The sequence below is a fragment of the Centroberyx gerrardi genome, chromosome 9, assembly GCF_048128805.1.
Source record: "Centroberyx gerrardi isolate f3 chromosome 9, fCenGer3.hap1.cur.20231027, whole genome shotgun sequence".
NCBI classification, from domain to species: domain Eukaryota; kingdom Metazoa; phylum Chordata; class Actinopteri; order Beryciformes; family Berycidae; genus Centroberyx; species Centroberyx gerrardi.
The window spans coordinates 7,306,100-7,323,562 of NC_136005.1; the positions used below are offsets into that span (position 1 = coordinate 7,306,100).

Genomic DNA, 17,463 nt, shown 5'->3' on the forward strand with positions numbered 1-17,463 from the left:
TTAGGAGTGTCTTGAAATATCAATGGGTGTGGAGTTTTTGTTCCAAAACAAAGAATACAGGCTGGAGAGTGAGTTTTGAAAGCCAGAAATCTCAGTACTGAAGTGATCATTGAGTCACTGGTATTGATCAACAACCCTATCAACCCCCCACAGATGAATTATGGCAATTTTGTCCTATGGGGCAGTGCTTTTGTGCCCCATAGCACAAAATGGTTTTACTTACTGCCCCTTAAGGAAAAGGTAAGAAGAGGAAGAAATTTGCATATAAACTTTACAGTCTGTGCAATTCTGTCTATGTCCGATTCATGTTGCCTGGTCCATGTGAATGCATTGTCATCACTCATCATTCATGCAGGATCACATTCCTACTGTGAACTTATAATTCGGGAGGCTATTCTATATTCCTTTCTTCTCTTATCCCTCTATGATGATGCAACAGCAGGTGTTAAATATTTCATTAATTTCTGAGCCAGCTCATTTGTTATTCCTCCTATGTCCTTTTTAATGCTGCTCAGCGTGCGTATCATCCTATGAGCATCCACTGGGCTCAGCCATCCAGGGACGGACATTTGCATTCCCAGTCGTGTATCTGGTCTCCAACAGGCCTCGGCGGGAGGGTGTGTGTGCGTGTGCGTGTGTGTGTGTGTGTGTGTGTGTGTGTGTGCATAGGAGGGAGGGGGTCATGAACCCCGGTGCCTGCTGGGCTGCAGGATGACCGCTCTGCTACAGCAGCAAACACTTCCTCATCTCAGTGTGACTGGAAAATGCTAATGAACTTTATGGAAATGCAGAAATTCAAATGATAGGTAAATGGTGCAACATTCTAAGGGCGCTTTTGGGAAAATATAGGATAATGAAAAGACAAATAGTGTCAAAAAGTGTAATTTTTCCCCTCACTCCCCCTCACACTCTCTTTCTGCAATGCACTGACTTCATTCTATTGTGTTCTAAATGTGAATATTCAGAAATGAACAAACGTTAAAACTTAAAACGATATAAACTAAATACTTTTAATGTTGTTCAGCTGCATGGTATTTAACACTGGGGGGTTGAAGCACATTCAGAATGCAGATGAACATTGTCAGGGTCCACCTGCTTTTATGATTGATGCAGACAAAGGAATAAAAGTGGGAGTGTTTTTTTTACGCTAAAATGAATGCAATGTGCCAAAATGTAATACAACGCCTTCCCTTTCCCCGCACAGCTTCGACATTATTTCACTGCATAAGCTCTTATCACACACCCACAATTCAGGTTCCACCTTTGGCTCCCATTTTCCCGCATCCCTGCTCCATGACTCAGGTACAATCACACGGAGTGAGAACAAACAACATCATCAACAACAACAACGGCAGATGAGGAGACATGTCGAAATGACACCTACACAGGCGGTGATTGATAAGCGTGACAAACGAACACGACGTTCATTAACCAACTAGCCAGCAGAGTCTTGCCTGCCTGAGGGAGGCTGAGCAGTGAGGGAGAGGGAGAGTTACTCTTTCTCTCCCCCATCAGTCTCTTCCCATTACCGCTCAGAGGGGAGGAGGGGAGGGGAGAAAGGAGGAATGGAGGAAATGAAAGCAGGGGGTATAGGCGGAGAAAATCTCCTCCAGGGCTAAGCCGAGGTGGGCTGGGGGATAAGAGCTTGACCAATTAAGCTAGAGGACTCCTCAGAAAAATTGGAGTGAACAGCCTCAGTCTTTTTGTCCGAGTTCAGTTCCATCTACCACATGAAATGGGAAGTTGAAATAGCGATTGCCAGTTTGGGGATTGTCGTACCACAGACTAAAATCATAAGTCTGTTGTGTGTGTGTGAGAGGGAGACAGAGAGAGTGAGAAAGTGTGTGTGTGTGTGTGTGTGTGTGTGTGTAATGTATATATACAGTATCTGCACATGGAGAGAAAACATCTGTCAGAAACAACCTGCAATGGATGTTTTGGTACGTCTAAAATATAATTCATGGCTGCAATGCTTTGCTTTCTCTCTGTCCTCTTTCATAATAGTCCACCTTCAGCTGCTTACGCTTTCATTAAAGGATAACTTTGTCATGCAGTAGATGTCTCTTTTGCCTGGGAGAAGTCTAAGAACCAGAGGAAACTGGAATGGTTCTGTCGTAATTCCCACACAAACATTTGCCGAATTTACACTAATGGTAAATGAACTTAAGGGCCAATCATGACATGAACAAGCATAAAACATAATATTTGACATTGATTTAAGTTGATTTACAGTGATTTGAGTAATTTTGCAACATACCACAGTTCTCCCCCTGTATTGTTTTTAATCCATGTGCAGTCTACATGTTAACTTGCAATAATGTTATGCCCACCTCTCCTTTTGTGTAAAACTGGCATCTGTCTTTGCTTGAGTAGCAAAGCATTGATCCAATCCCACAGTCTGCAGGTTTTGTTACAGTTTGATGGAAATCCAGTTGATTTTGCACAACTACTAATGCAAACTGACAACAATGATTATGGTATAATTTCCTCTGAAAATTGATACCAACTTAATTTTGATTACTAACTTTCTCTTGTATGCACTTTGAAGTCTGATGTGTTTCAGAGGGTGAAAAGAGAGAAGAGCTACTGAGACAAGGCTGTCTTCTTATTAAATCCAAGTGATGCGTGAGTGAAAGTGAATGACAGAATGAACACCTGTACACGCTCTGATTCAACTTTCATAAAACAAATAGAGCTACTCCATGTGGAAACATATATAGAAGCACAAAAAGTCTCCTCTCAGTATTTCTATCCCATTATTCAGGCCCTCTGTAGCTTAACAATTTTTTTTATAAGTATATAGACAATTGTGATGAGTGCCTTCCCCCTTTTGTCCATTCACTGATGACAGTGGGTTGTGTGGTATGGTATTGTGTTATTCGAAAAACAGAGAACAAGGTACAAAAAGCTTTGTGCGCAGGACACAAAAAACAAAAAATGTGTACTTCAACAAGTAGTGGTAAAGAGGCTGTATGCTTTCTTTCTGCTCAAAAGAACCCAGTTTGTGTTTTACCACAGCTTAAAACACACAGCTTAAAGTGGTACTTAGCTGAAAGGGTTAGCTGACTAATGGTTTAACAGCACAAAAACCCACATGCTTTGACACAGACCGGCAGAAGTGAACCCTAACCACGATAATGGCATACAGTCAGGACTCAGCCATCCAACTCAGTTCAAACACACAGAAATGAGTGAGAACCTACCATGTCCGGATACAAGAAGACACGCACAAAGCCAGAATGTAAATTCTGTTTTTCATCCCAGTTTCATTTTAAAGGGAAACCAAACTAGCTGTCTTCCAGTGGCTGCCTTGCGAGGAAGGCAAATGTGTTTGCTTTCCCTGGGAATAGGCTTTCCAGAGTCACAGTTCATCTCATCAGTGATAATGGCAGGCTTTTTCCCGGGACTGATTTAAAGTGATTCTGTAAGGTGTAGGCAAAAAGGATTTACACCAACGAAGGCTGAGGACCTTTCAACATTAGAGCATTGACAAGAGAGAAGTGAGACTAAGCCCTGAATGCCGGGCACTGCTGTATATTTCAGCTTTTTTCCCCAGTGGCTGTTTGCAAAGAAAGACAGCTTTTTGAATGAGGATGACCCTCACTTGAACCTATCATAATTCATGCATAACCTCTAAACCGTTCAGTATAATGGAAACGAGCACAGAAATTACTGTACGGTAAAATTCTTCCACATGTAGCAGCGATCATTATCCACCACAAAACATGACAAAAACATCAAGACTGTAGAGACAAATCCTCCAACAATTCCTTCACCGCAAACGTGAAACCACACACATTTGTTTCCACTTAAAATTCACCCCAATGTATGATGCTCTATCAAATATGCATGACCCTTTCTCCCTCCCCATCTTTCTCATCAATAGCTATTGACTGGTTCTAAAATAGCAATCCAAAGTCACCCGTGGTGAAATCTAACCTCTGGGTTTTGTTATTTGCGTCAATGTGCCGGTGAGAGTGCGCTGCGGCGATTGCTTGCCATTTCTCATTAAGGGCGACAGCAGAATTGGCCTCTCTTCCATTAGTGAAGATCATGAGAGAGAGAGAAAGAGAGGGAAAGAGAGTGTCTGTGTGTGTGTGTGTGTGACAGAGAGAGAGAGAGAGGAAGAGAGAGAGAGAGGGCAAGAGAAAGATAGAATGAGAGTAAGAAAGATAGAGAAAATGAGATAGATAGACAGACAGATAGATTGATTGATAGATAAATTGACAGATAGATAGACAGATAGACAGACAGACATACAGACAGATGGAGAGAGGGAGAGAAAGAAAGAAGGAAAACAGCACAGTACAGGAAGCTGCCTCGACTGTCTATTCTGAGTTTTTTTTTTGCCGCTCTGCCTTTGAGGCCTCGCTAGTGTCACATTAAGATCATCCATTTGAGGATCTCAGGCAAGCCTTTGATGTTGTTCTTTGTGCATACGCAAACAGGAGCGTGGAGCGCTCCTTTGACAATTGCCAACTCTACAGAAATATCTTTTTGTATTGCGAGTCTCTGGCCTGCTAGGGACAATGTTATCATCAGAGGGTGCAGCGCAAACTGGTGAATAATTTAAGTCACCTGTTCATATTTCATCACCGAATACATTAAATGGAATTTTTCACCCATCCTCACGCTAAAAAGAAGTTGAGCGAAACATGTTTCCCAACCCCCTGCTGTCATTGCTTTTTTTTTTTTTTTGCTGCTTGGCAGGTACATGAGGGTGGACAAAATAATGGAAAGACCTAACGATGTAGGAATATCAAATACCTAATACGGAGTAGGGCTATGCCTTAAGAACAGCCTCAATCCTCCTGGAAATGCTGTCATACAAGTCTTAAAATGAAATGTGTGTAGCGGGATATTGGACCTTTCTTCAAGAAGGAAAGCCTCCAGTTCTTTGAGGAAGGAAGACGGTGGAAATCTGCTTCCTATAAAGGTTTAATGACGATCCAGCGATTGGGGAGGCTAAAGTTTGTCTTCATCCTGGTGATCATGAAACCACTCTTGAATTTGTTTAGCAGTGAAGTCGGGGGCATTATCATCTTGAAATTTGGGAACAATAGGACAGGAACAAATTGGCTTATATTCCTTGGCTGTTAAAGATGGCTGCCCATACATTACAGCTCCAGCACTATGTTTAGCAGCAGGCAACAGACAATGTGGTTTGAAAGCATTCTTTGGCTTTCTCCAAACATAAACCCATCTGGAAAGGGTGACATATGACTCATCAGACCACATTATCCATTGTTGCCACATGAAATAATTTTGCAGATTTATCCCTAATGCACCTGCAATTTGGGCACCGACTGTTTGGCTTCTTTGGAACAGCTACTGCCTCATGAAGCTTTGAAAACTCACATATGAAAGGGCTGTCTCTCAGACCTCTTTTAAAGCTAACACATTGCTACTGTAATTGGCATTCAACTTAATGTGTCCCGCTTGTGTAACCGCCTTTTGTAATTGTGATGTTGTTATTTCGTAGTTAAAAGTTATTTTTCAGGTGGCGTTTTCCGTTATTTTGTCCACACCCCCCTACATGTACAATACACATGCAGATGTGCACTTTAGCAAAGCAGGCACACGTCAATACGCGCACACACACACACACACACACACACACACACACACACACACGCACACACACACACACACACACTGATAGCCATAGTTTAGATTAAACATTAACAAAACTGATCAGGAAACAAGAAACAACCACAGAAGTTCTCAATGTCTATATGGGCAGCCAGTCACAGAACTGGGTTTATCTTTGGCTGTTGTCCTTCAGTCCTAGATGCAAGAATACTGCATCAGTGATGAAAACAGTCCTGAGGGTACAACCTCCACTCACATCCACAACACAGTGTCAGCCCTCTGAGCCCTCACCACTCCAGTCAGCCACAACAGCGGTACGGTGACAACTTACGAATGAGAGGCACACTGGCGTTAGCCGTCCCCAGCTTGTTGGAGGCGACACACGTGTAGTTCCCATAACGATCCTCTGTCATGTTGGTCACTGTGAGGACTGATCTGGAGCTGAGGTTCTTGATGTCGATGCCCTGACCCTTGATAATCCTGAAAACAGAACACAATCACAACAAATAAAGCTTTTATTTCTGACTCGCACCCAAAGTGTCAAGGAGAAAGTGGCACGAGTCAAGGAGTGTGGAAATGTTTATCATCCTTAGTGGATCTCCACGGTGTACAGTACTTCATCACCCTCTTCAATAGATCTATTTATCCCTCGGTCTGACGTGCCTGCCTTGGAGAGATGGCTTGAAGGACTGAGAGGAGAGCGGAATGACCCAGAGGTGAGTGCGAACCAGCTGGGCGCCACTCGACATGTTGTTCATCGTTTTGTTCCAGCTGCAGGGGCATTACTATAAATCCTATTCCCAATTGTGCCTGACATCTGTGCCGTGAAATAGCCTAATGTTTAATTGTTTGTTTTGTTGGTTGTGATGGTCTTTAACAGTCTGTAGAGGTGAAAATTCACAGTGTAAGAGCATATGCCGCGCATCCTTGAGTTGTTATTATTGTGGATATTACGGTTGAGTTAGTTTCCATTGATGTGGTTGCTGTTACTGCTACAGTTTGCCGTTTGGCATTATAAGCCACAGAAAACCTCCAGTGAGAAGACAGGTTTCTATCTTGGCCATGCTGTGGCCCCCCATGAGCTCTAGCCTGGCTCGACTGGCACAGAGAGGCACTCCGAGTTGAAACGCTACGTGTGACCTTATGTCCAGCAAATCTCTGAGCATCTGTTGTTCCCTCTCCCACAGCGACTTCCTCAAATGTTAGCTGAACATTCACTGATAATCTCGGCAAGATTCGGTGAGTGAGCCTGCCTCTTCCCTAGTACGATATAAAACTAGTGGAGGCTCCTCTCTGTCATAGTGAAAGCACCCCGCCCCCCCCGCCCCCCCAACTTCCCTGCAAGACTGAAAGCAGTGGCACATCAAAAGAAAGATTTGCCTGTCAAAACTGTCACATTACCTCAGATAGAGACAAACTGGCAGCACCACTGCATTGATAGTATGGCAGCAACCACACAGAGCCAAAATGCAATGAGGAAGACACCTCATTCCCCACACATAGCATTTGGGCAATGGAACAGCAACAGGCAGAGTGGATGTCCTACAATGAAGCTATACCTCTTTTGTTCTCAAGTCCATATATTAATGTCCTTTTCATGACAAGAAATGAATGAAGAAATCAACATTTTGCCATGTAACAAGTCACATGAAAAGAACAGGGCCTTGAATTAAGTAAACGGTAGAATCATGCCAACTTGCCTCCTTAGCAATTTGAATAAATTGAATCCACCCCATAATTACAATTAGCACAGTGTGAGCTGATGATTGAAATTGTGCTCACCAGGAGTGGGTAAATGATGGGTAATGGGGGTAATTTGGTTTTTAAATTCAAGAACCGACACTTGAATCTACACTGATTGATGTATGTGCCGCGAATGATTTAAGCCAGTTGGTGGAGTTATGCAAACATTTCATTAGAATGCAAGGTGAGTACAAGGCACAAATGACTTCCCTTGCTGCAACACTTATGTGGGCTCTCCCCTGAGGCTGGATGAATAGGATAACTAATCAATGGTTTGTCTCTGCAAAAAAGAAGAAAAAAAAGAAGAAAAAAAAACCATACCTTTCCTTTGACACATTCACACTTGTTCATCAGCAAGTAAAAACTGCTGATGAACTGAAGTGACCACTGAAGTGACCGCCAATGTCAAATGTAAGCATGGAAGATTTCAGTTTGGAATATAAGTTTAAACATTCTGGATCTATATCACCTTGTTGATCATTGGACATCAGTGAAATAATATTAGTAAACTATTTTAGGTACATTTTCCAAAGAAAAACAAAAAGAAGATTGTGGACAAAGCAACGGTCTCTTTGAGTAGATGGATGCTAGACAATTGCTAGTGGTGGCTAGGGTGTTACTAAGTTGTTGCTAGGGTGTTTCTAAGTGGTTGCTAGGGTGTTACCATATGGTTGCTAGGGGATTACTAATGGTTGCTAGGGTGTTGCTATGGTGTTACTAGGTGGTTACAAGGTGATTGCAAGTGGCTGCTAGGATGTCACTAGATGGTTGCTATGGTGTTACTAGGTGGTTGATAGGTGATTACTAGGGTGATTGCTAGGGTGTTGCTAGGTGGTTGCTAGGTGATTACTAGTGGTTGCTGGGGTGTTGCTACGTGATTGATATGGTGTGGCTAGGTGATTGCCAGGGTGTTTCTAAGTGATTACTAGGGTGTCACTGTGTGGTTACTATGGTGTTACCTGATGGTTGCTAGGGTGTTGCTAGTTGGTTACTAGGGGATAACTAGTGGTTTTGGAAATAATTCTTTGCATTTGTTTTAACTAGCTTGGAATACCTCATCAATCACACAAACATATGCTACACTGACACTCCTTCCTGGCACTTACTGTATTCCCCTATATGATGACCCATTCACACCCAAACAGGCTAAAACAAACTATCCCAAACACTTTCTGTTCATCCAGCTTTCCAGCCATTGTATCTATTCACTGGTGGACTAATGCTGCCAATACAGCTTGGACAGACAAAAGTGTCAAGACGGCTCAGACAATCAAACAGGCCTCACCTTTTCTCACCCTTGTACCACTCAAATGTGGGAATGGGCACAGCAGCCGCCTCGCACCTTAGCAGAGCTGTGCGTCCCAGACCAACCCCATGGCTTTTCATCTCATGGATAGCTGGGGCAACTGGAAAACAAAGAGGGAAAAAAAGAAAAGTTAGCATGGAACACATGACAGTCAAAAGAAAAACTGTATCCTCACAAGCATAAGAATAAACACATAAAAGTGCAATTTTGAGTCGGACACAGTGCATTGGAGAAGGAGGGCCGTTAAACTTGAAACAGACAACATCCTACACTGTGTTCAGTGCACACATTTAGTGTAAACTCAACACTCAGAGTCTACAGAGGGGATGGCGGGGAGGGGAGGGGGCATCCATCCCGAGGGTTAGGAAAATGAAATGAATTGCATTGCATGGTGATAAATTGCTTAATGGAAGTTCAAAGACTCAATGGCGAAGGCAGGTTCTGTGAATGCAAAATGAGTCTCCTTTCATGTGCTGAAACGTGGTGTAAATCTCTTTGCCAGTGTCAGGAAGGCAGCTTTAAATATGGACGCTTTCTCAAGCAACCCAGGCCTTTTGTGCTTCAAATATTTACCCCGCTTACGGTAACACAGCCTTGAAAGAAATAAAATTACTGAATTGAAATTATATAGAATTCTAACAAAGGCATTTTGTTGAATCCAATATGTGGTCGGACAAAAGCACCCACACAAAAGAAATCCCTGCACTCGCAACCTTCCTTTCGTTACATAATGGGAATAAAAACAACTTGCATGCGTTTTCTTTCACTTGTTTCATTTGAATTAATCAGACATTATCAGAATAATGATCAATTCATAAGCTATGCAGAGTAAAATTGAGTAAAATCACCCTCTGTGTGAGACAGAGGACAAGCAGTGCCTATTCCAAGTGCCAATGTTCCTCACAGACTTGAATGCACACAATGCTTCATCCCCACTGGGATTATTTTGGTTGGGTCAGGGAAAGCGCCGTCTTTGGTTCCCCTGTGTCCTTCCTTCTCCATTAGATTCTGTTGATTAAAAAGGCACCGGGCCACAGAGCTTAATCTGATGTTGAGCATTGTGTAAACCTGGATTGGCTCCCCAAAGACCATGTTGTCATGGCAAACAACAAAATTTTGCTGAACTTCCAATCAGATACACTATCATATGATGGACAAGCAAAACTAGTCGAGCAGGGCAGGGTGACATTCACGCGGATTATGATTAAAAACATACCATATAAAAACAAAACACTATCCCCCTCTTTGAGTCAGTCTGCCCACTGAAGGTCCTGCAGCTAGCAGTAAATTGCTATGCCATGTCTGAAAGTGAGTTATCGACTATTTATATTCCTGACAATGAGCCTTTGACAACCACCTGTCCGTCAGAGCTGCAGCCTGTATCCAGGCGAAGGGCTTGGCCAGGCGCCTGCAAACCTTTATTTCCAATTGCATTTGGAGATGTTCCTAAGATTTGACCTCAGCGAGGACTACTGCACCCGTCCTGGAGCAGCACATCCTCCCCAAGGCGCTACCTGGCATCAAACTAACTGGAAACAAGGACAAATCCATCCCGTGAACATGGTTGAATGATCCGTTCCTACAGACTGGAATTAATATCTGGACGTGTATTCCAGGTACTCTCAAGTAGCAGGGTGCTTCTTTATAGTGTATATGTGAGTTCCTGAGTGATGTGTGTGTTCATGTATACTGCCAAAATAATATGCACTTCACATCTAATATAGAGAATGCAGTATGGGAGCACTCTGTATACAGCATTACTGCCAAAACTGTTTCAGTCCACTTAGATAGATGAGGTGGGATGCAAGGGACCTGTGCGAAGGTGAAAAAGATACATGTGTGAGCGTTTGTACACGGCGGTGTATGATCATGTATGAGAGGCACAGTGTGACAGTGTGGTCTGTGATGATGGATGCACTTCCACCAACCTTCTTCTGCATCCTAATGAGCACATTCACACGATTGGTGTATGCTGATTTTCTGTCCTCGCATATCTGTGCCAATTATACTGTAATTCTGCCTCCTCCATGGTTAGCCAAACAGGCTGAAGGACGGGAGATAGTGAATCAAGCGACAGGTGATGCTAGGGCTTTTCCTGGTCATTTATCACTGTGGGAAATGCTGGTAGCATGCTGGGGGGTATTGGTAGACCTTGACTGGCTGTCTGTGCATGTGTGTACTTATATGTCTATGCAAATATATGAACTCTGAGCATCAACACTTTTCTGGCTCTAGGAAGGCTTCTATTTTAATTAGAAACAACAGGAACGGCACCATAAAGACAGGCAACGAAAGTTTCTTTGCTGCAGCAACTTGCAACAAGGAAACCATTATGAGAGGTGCTAAGGCCACTGTAGCCGTGTGAAAACCAGATCACACTGTTCAAAAAGTCTCAACATGAGAGCATGTAGTATGAGTCAATGTGCACCAGAGAAAAGCTGTACAATACTTAAATAAAAGGAAGGGAACAAGGGGAGAAAATCTGCAACAGGCCTCTACAGAATTCACAGAAATAGAAGTCAATAATAAGTATGACAAAATCAATGCGGTATGCCGACCGCGAGAGACTTGGTGAGTCCTCGTAATCCTCCATTGGTGTCATTGTGCAGGGCCATTGATTATCGGAGGCCTCCGAAAGCGTCACAGTGACCTGCCTGTCGTGCGGTATTGTCGCTAGAGCAGTGGACATGGTGGCCCAGGCAGGTGTGTCGATACGTGAAACCCCACACACACACAGCCACTGTCTTTTATGTTAAAAGTAAGAAGATAAAACCACTGGCAAAGTATCTATCTGTACCTGCCAGAGGAGACAAAAAAAAGGCCCTTTCATGTTGTTGTTGCATTTCATTTTTTGAAAGGGGAGCAATTTAGATGTGCTTTGTTTTATTTATTACCAATTGGCTTAATATTGGAGCAGTGATTTACCAAATAGAAGACTGTTCTTTCTTGATTAGTCCCAAAGGATTTGTTAACTTGGATTAACTGTCCTCTATCTAAGGTTGCCCGCTTGAAGCACTGGCAAGTATAACTGGAGTAAAACAACAAAGTAATCAAGAAATTCAGATCGTTTTATTCATTTTGCTGGTCAACACATGAGCACATCAGGCTACCTCTATGAGGAGTACAACGCCTCATAAACGGTCACCAGGCTGAGAGTGAGGAGAGGGCTGAAGCTCGTTTGGGCCTGAGTAATTGTCCTTCTCACCATTCAAGTCAAACAACTGCTGTAATATTTTGGGATAGAGAAAAATATCCCCATAATATCATAGGTGGTCCAAAATGCTCTGATTTTATATGCATATCAATAATATCAAGTCTTTCCAATTTAGTCCTTGGCACTAGGATCCGTGAAGATAGATCACAGCCATAAAATCCAGCCCAATCCAGTGATTTCAATTTGAACCTGCTGGCATGTCCTATATCATCATATACTGTGCAATACAACATCAGGATTTGGAGAGTAATGCAAAGTAGTGCACTAAAAATCATGAAGGCCCAATAATCCAGGTAATTTAGTGTCTAGAGAATGCTGTGGTGGTGCGGTAAATCATGCCTGGAGCCGCGGTGACTCCACCAGATGGGGGTGGGGGGTTGGGGGTCCAGGAATAGCACAGGCTCGGCAGAAGAATAGGTGCTGCAGGGCCCCGCCGGGTGACAAATTGCCAGTTGCGGGTCGATCATAAACCAACTTCCATTACATTTACATTATGCAGACCTTGTCACCAAAACAAAGATGACGCCTCCAATGGAACGGCTCCACAAAGCGAGAGAATATGAGCATGTAAATGATGAATACACCGTTTAACCTCCTCTCTAATCTAATATTAATGGACAGGGTTTGTTCAGAAAGCATTGCACCTTAATGTTAAGGGCTCCACTGAGTAGCTTGCCTTAAGTGTTCCTCATGTGACTATTAATGATTAATTGGTGTGCTTCTAGACTGAATATGATTTATTTAGCTACAAACTATTGTTTGCCAAGAGAACCCAGGCAGGCTTTTTAATTAAAAGATCAATTAATAACCCTACCTCTTCAGCCAGATTTGAAAATGAGTTTTCATTGCAATTAAGAAATGGACTCATCAGTGCATGACTTATCAGCTTACACACAGAGACACTGTTCCCCAATGCCATCTGCAGGCCTCATTGTCCTGTTTTTTTGTCAGTCAGGAATGGTTCTGCAGCCAAGATTTATTAATTCATTAAGATTTCTATTCAGAACAGCTAAGGGAACATTGTGTTCTTCCTTTCATACAATGCACGGCATATAAATAACTGGCTTAGTGTGTGGGACTGCGTGGGTCGACAGCACTAGGGATTCAATCTAATGCCTTTGTTTAACACTAAATGTGGTCCAAGGTACACAAACCCCCAACGATCTTCTTAAATACATGAATGAGATGGTGGGGTTGTTTGGATGAAGATCTCATACTACTGCCAGCATACATGGAAATATCATTCATGTATTGCCTCCCAAGGGAGTTCACCATGTCAGTGTGTACACACAAGACATCCATATTAATGAATGTGTATAGGGCAAACTAAGAGTTTCTTATGTAACGCACCCTCATTTGGTGGTAGGCTGGGATGTTATAGCCGGTTGCCTTTTGTCATTGGCAGAAAGTTATTCTGATCAGAGCCAATAGAAACTGCAGACCAAGCTGAAAGCCACAGCAGTGAGCTCTAAAGATGGAGTCACTGAGTGTCAATCTATTGACAAGAGGTACTGGCAAGAACATTTATTCAGCAGAAGCTCAAGATTCAGTTCATTTATTCATGCCCCGCATGCAGCAAGGAATCCAAATAGCAATCAAGACGAGAGCTTTGGAGAGATGTAGAGAGATGGATTTACATCCAAACAGCTTGAGGGTACTGGCTTTAACTCTGCTTAGGATTGGATCAGAATCCAATTCTAGGAAGCCTTCTCTTGAATTGTAAGCCACAGTATTTCAATGGATACTGCAAATTGTCGGCAAACGCAGCTCAACTGAGACTATGTGTTTGATGTAAAAACACTCTCAATAACAGATTTCATTGAACTGTGGTGTGTACCTTTGTTCTACCTTCGATCCACCAGTGCATCGCAGAAGATCTGGAGACCACGCATGCAACTGTCTCACACACACACACGCGCACACGCACACACACTCACACACACACACTCACACACACACACGGACACTCTCACAAACACAAACACACAGCAGAGAGGCATACATACATGATATAGTGCATACATTTGAGCACATGTAAATACTATGTACATGTATGCAAATGTAATGCTATATTAATAAATAATGGGTTAGAAAACCACAGTGGTAACACTGTCCAAACACACACACTCCAATAAGCTCTGTTTACTTCCTTGTCATTACTTGACGTTGTAATATTGGGCAGTCATTAAGATGCAAGGTATGCGTCTCCTGACCACAAGTAAACAGGTTAAGCTTATTATTTACGAGAGATGGTCACGACTCCCCCAAACAACTCTGTCAGGGGAGTCAGAGGACCATGTTGTGGGTATATCTGCCAGCGCAGGGCTGGAATACGAAACAGGCACAGAAGACTGGGGCTTTAGAAAGAAAGACAGGGTTGGAGCAAACAGAAAGACAGGGCGATGTCAAGCATTTGAAGTGTTCACATTAAGCCCCTGCATTTCAATTAGGCTCAGAAGTCTATCAATACTATTGCTGTAATTGCTTATAGCAGTTCTAATGTGCATGCTCATAATTAATTAAAAATGATTACAGTTTTGTCGGCCAATTACTGTAAGCAGGAAATAAAGTGAGGTGCTCTTCTTTTTCAAACTCGGCCATGGTGAATATGTGAGCAGAATTCACAGCTGCAGGGTAGTGGGGGAGGAAGGAGGCGTACAAATGGCTGGCAAACTCGGAAGCATACAGGGCACAGCTTCGCCCTGCAAAGCAAGAGAAGTGAAACTTTGGCGTGAAGGAAAACAAGCGTTGGTGAACTGGAGGCACGCTTGCACCGGCTCACACCTGTACTCTAAATCAAGCTAGAATGGGAGGAGATCATACCGACACTCCTAGCAAACAAGACGGAAAACAAAGAATGTCAAACCTTCTGTACCAGACGCATCCCAATTAAACTTCCAGATGTGTGTGGATTTCAAAGACAAAGCCATTGTACGGCTCAGAGGAAAGGTGCTGCGAGTCTGGATTGTTTGCTGCAACTTTCCCAGAAATGTGTCTGTTACATAACGGGTGGTTTCGTATAAAAACATATTTTGTCATCATCATGAACAAAAGAGATCAGAGACAGAAACCCTAGAAAAGCTAGGGCCTTCCTACACATCATCAACAATTCAAACATCTGTGGTGCTAACATGGCATCAATTGATCTGTTTTCTTTATACATTTATTTCCTGTGAATTGTCTTGTGGCAGCTTTATGATTATTGCATGGATTGAAAAATACAATAAAAACATCTGGTGTGGTTTCAAACGGCTTTAGCGGAAGCATCTGAAACAGATGACAGACAAATACAATACAGCAAAACAAGACGAATGTGACAAAACTTTGTGCAAACCGTCAAATCACATCTCAGAGCATGAGAGTGCTGAAACTTTATAGTGTCATTCATTCAATGAGGAGTGAGAAGAGACAGGTACATGTGGAGGGAAGGAGCTCACTAACCTACAAAAGAAGGTCAAACACCTTTGATTTCTCAGCTTGAAAAAGAAGCAGGTTTTTGTTGTTATTTTATCTGTGCACAGTTTGTAATAGACGCATTCATTCTACAACAATGAGGGCGCTTCATTAATTAATCAAACACTGGCTTTTTATCTCAGGCGGAGGTGTTTCCGAGGTGGTTTCCTACTCATTCATCCCTCCGACTCAGGCACCTAGATGTGATATTTATGCCTTTGAATCAAACTGTGCAGTGAGAATTTCAGCCAATAACGGCACCCACCTGCAGCGGAGATGAATATGTAAATTTGAAAAGTGGGTCAGAGATCAAATTTCATCAGGTAAAATCACTGCTGAAATATCCTTTAGCCAAGCACAGCTTTTCAGCCAATCTGATTCCAGCATGACCTTCTGGATGACTGCCATCATTCAGGTCTGGTTGATAAAAGTTCCTGGTTCGCCATTCATTCATCACGGGAAGTATAAAGACAGAGAGGCAGTCAGGCCAGTAATTTAATTAGTAGCACCCTGATCAAGGTACTCTTTTGAGCATTAGAAGAATTGAAAGAATGAAAATACCTCAAACCTCCAGCCTCTGACTCATCATATCATGTAAGGCCAAATGGCAGGCATAGTGTTATTAAAACTCCAAACATGCCACAGTTTAATTTTGTTTTCATTACTTTGGTTTGCTTATTTTAATTAGTGGACCTAATCTGCAATTAGCCCGGAGGTCAACTATACTCTTACCTAAAAAAACATAATTATTTTGAAAGGGGAAAGAAATTATTTGGGCATGTATTTAATTAGACTGTTAACCCATGAAATGTCAGTGTCACTCACTCCTATGTTGTCTTATTAGGCTGATAAAAGAGAAATAGCGAAGACATAACTGGTTGCTGTTGATGATGTAATTTCATTTAACTGTTACTACAAAGACTCTGGCAGGATCAATGACAGTCATTACCATGATGGCCAGGTACATTGTTCCCAATTCAGCCAAGAATAAAAAGCCAACCAAATCAAAATGACATTTGGAAATTTGATTGAAAAATCGACTACCTACCTACATTACTAGAATAGACCCATTTTCTGTCAAAACATTGTGAGGTGGCAGATTTTAAAGACGTTATTTCATTGAAAATCTTTTTAATGGCACATTTGCGGCTGTCGGCTGACACAGTCAAAATGACACCTTCAGAATCTCCCAGGAGAACCCTTAAGAAGTTGAGAGGCTGCAAAGTGTTTCTTTCAGCCAAGCACAATGGCAAATGAGAACAACCTTTTGTTTATACCAGCAAATGTGTGCTGGCAAGGCAGATTCCCCTTTCATTCTTTGCTTTTTCCTATGTCATTATCCTCTCTTCTCCTTTAGATCTAGATTAGATGTCAACTAGCATCTTTATCCTGATTCTGAATTTGGCATGCCGAGCCCTCATCAATTCCCCAGTGTCCCGGCCGCTCTGTGAATATAGCCTGATGTGTGCGAGCAGAGCTTGAATGACAGATTGGGATAGGGTCCAAACCCATCTCTCTTCCCCTCACAGAGGGAGAATTGGGCCAGGGTGGTGAAGAGGTAGTCAGGAGTGGCCACCAGCTGGCTCCAGCCCTCTGCCTGCTGTGGCCATATCAACCGCTCCAATGGACAACTTCAATTCATTCATTCTGCCCCTTATCTTTGTAAATGAGCCCATTTGTCACCATTCACCATGTAGGAAGAGGGTGGACAAGGGAAATTTCATGCAAAATATGAACATCTTTGCAAAATGCTTTCAGATCTGAAACACTGACAATTGAAAGGGAAGGTAATGAGGCTCAAATTTTTTTAACTGTTACCTCTTGGCTGGTATTTTGAGCTGCCAACATCTGAAGTTGCCTTGTGCTGCTTTAACGTCAGTGACATATTTCGTTTATGCAGGTCTCATAGTTGTTCACCATTTCGAATGATAAACAGCCCCGATAAAACACAGGACCTTTCATGTTTAAGGTGCTTGTGAGGCCAGAAAATTCTGACTCGGTGGAGCTGCGTGTCGGCCGTAGCTCAAACAGGACATCAGGAATAGTCAAATATTTACGACTGGAGGGGGAGAGAGCTCTGAGATTTACACTCGGTGTAGACACAGACAGACCCCTTCACCTAGGCTCAACTAATTATGGCAGATGGATTTTGAAT

At 42.6% G+C, this 17,463-nt stretch overlaps 1 protein-coding gene across 2 annotated transcripts in view; it reads right to left on the reverse strand.

Annotated features, from left to right (window-relative positions):
• negr1 (neuronal growth regulator 1) overlaps positions 1-17,463 on the reverse strand; it is a 123,319-nt gene that overhangs the window by 24,562 nt on the left and 81,294 nt on the right. For both annotated transcript variants that reach the window (XM_071902999.2, XM_071902998.2), the window contains exons 5-6: positions 8,621-8,741; positions 5,924-6,072 (exon numbers count right to left, since the gene is read on the reverse strand). In XM_071902999.2, coding sequence (XP_071759100.1) covers positions 5,924-6,072; positions 8,621-8,741 — 270 coding nt within the window. The remainder of the gene's footprint in view (positions 1-5,923; positions 6,073-8,620; positions 8,742-17,463) is intronic.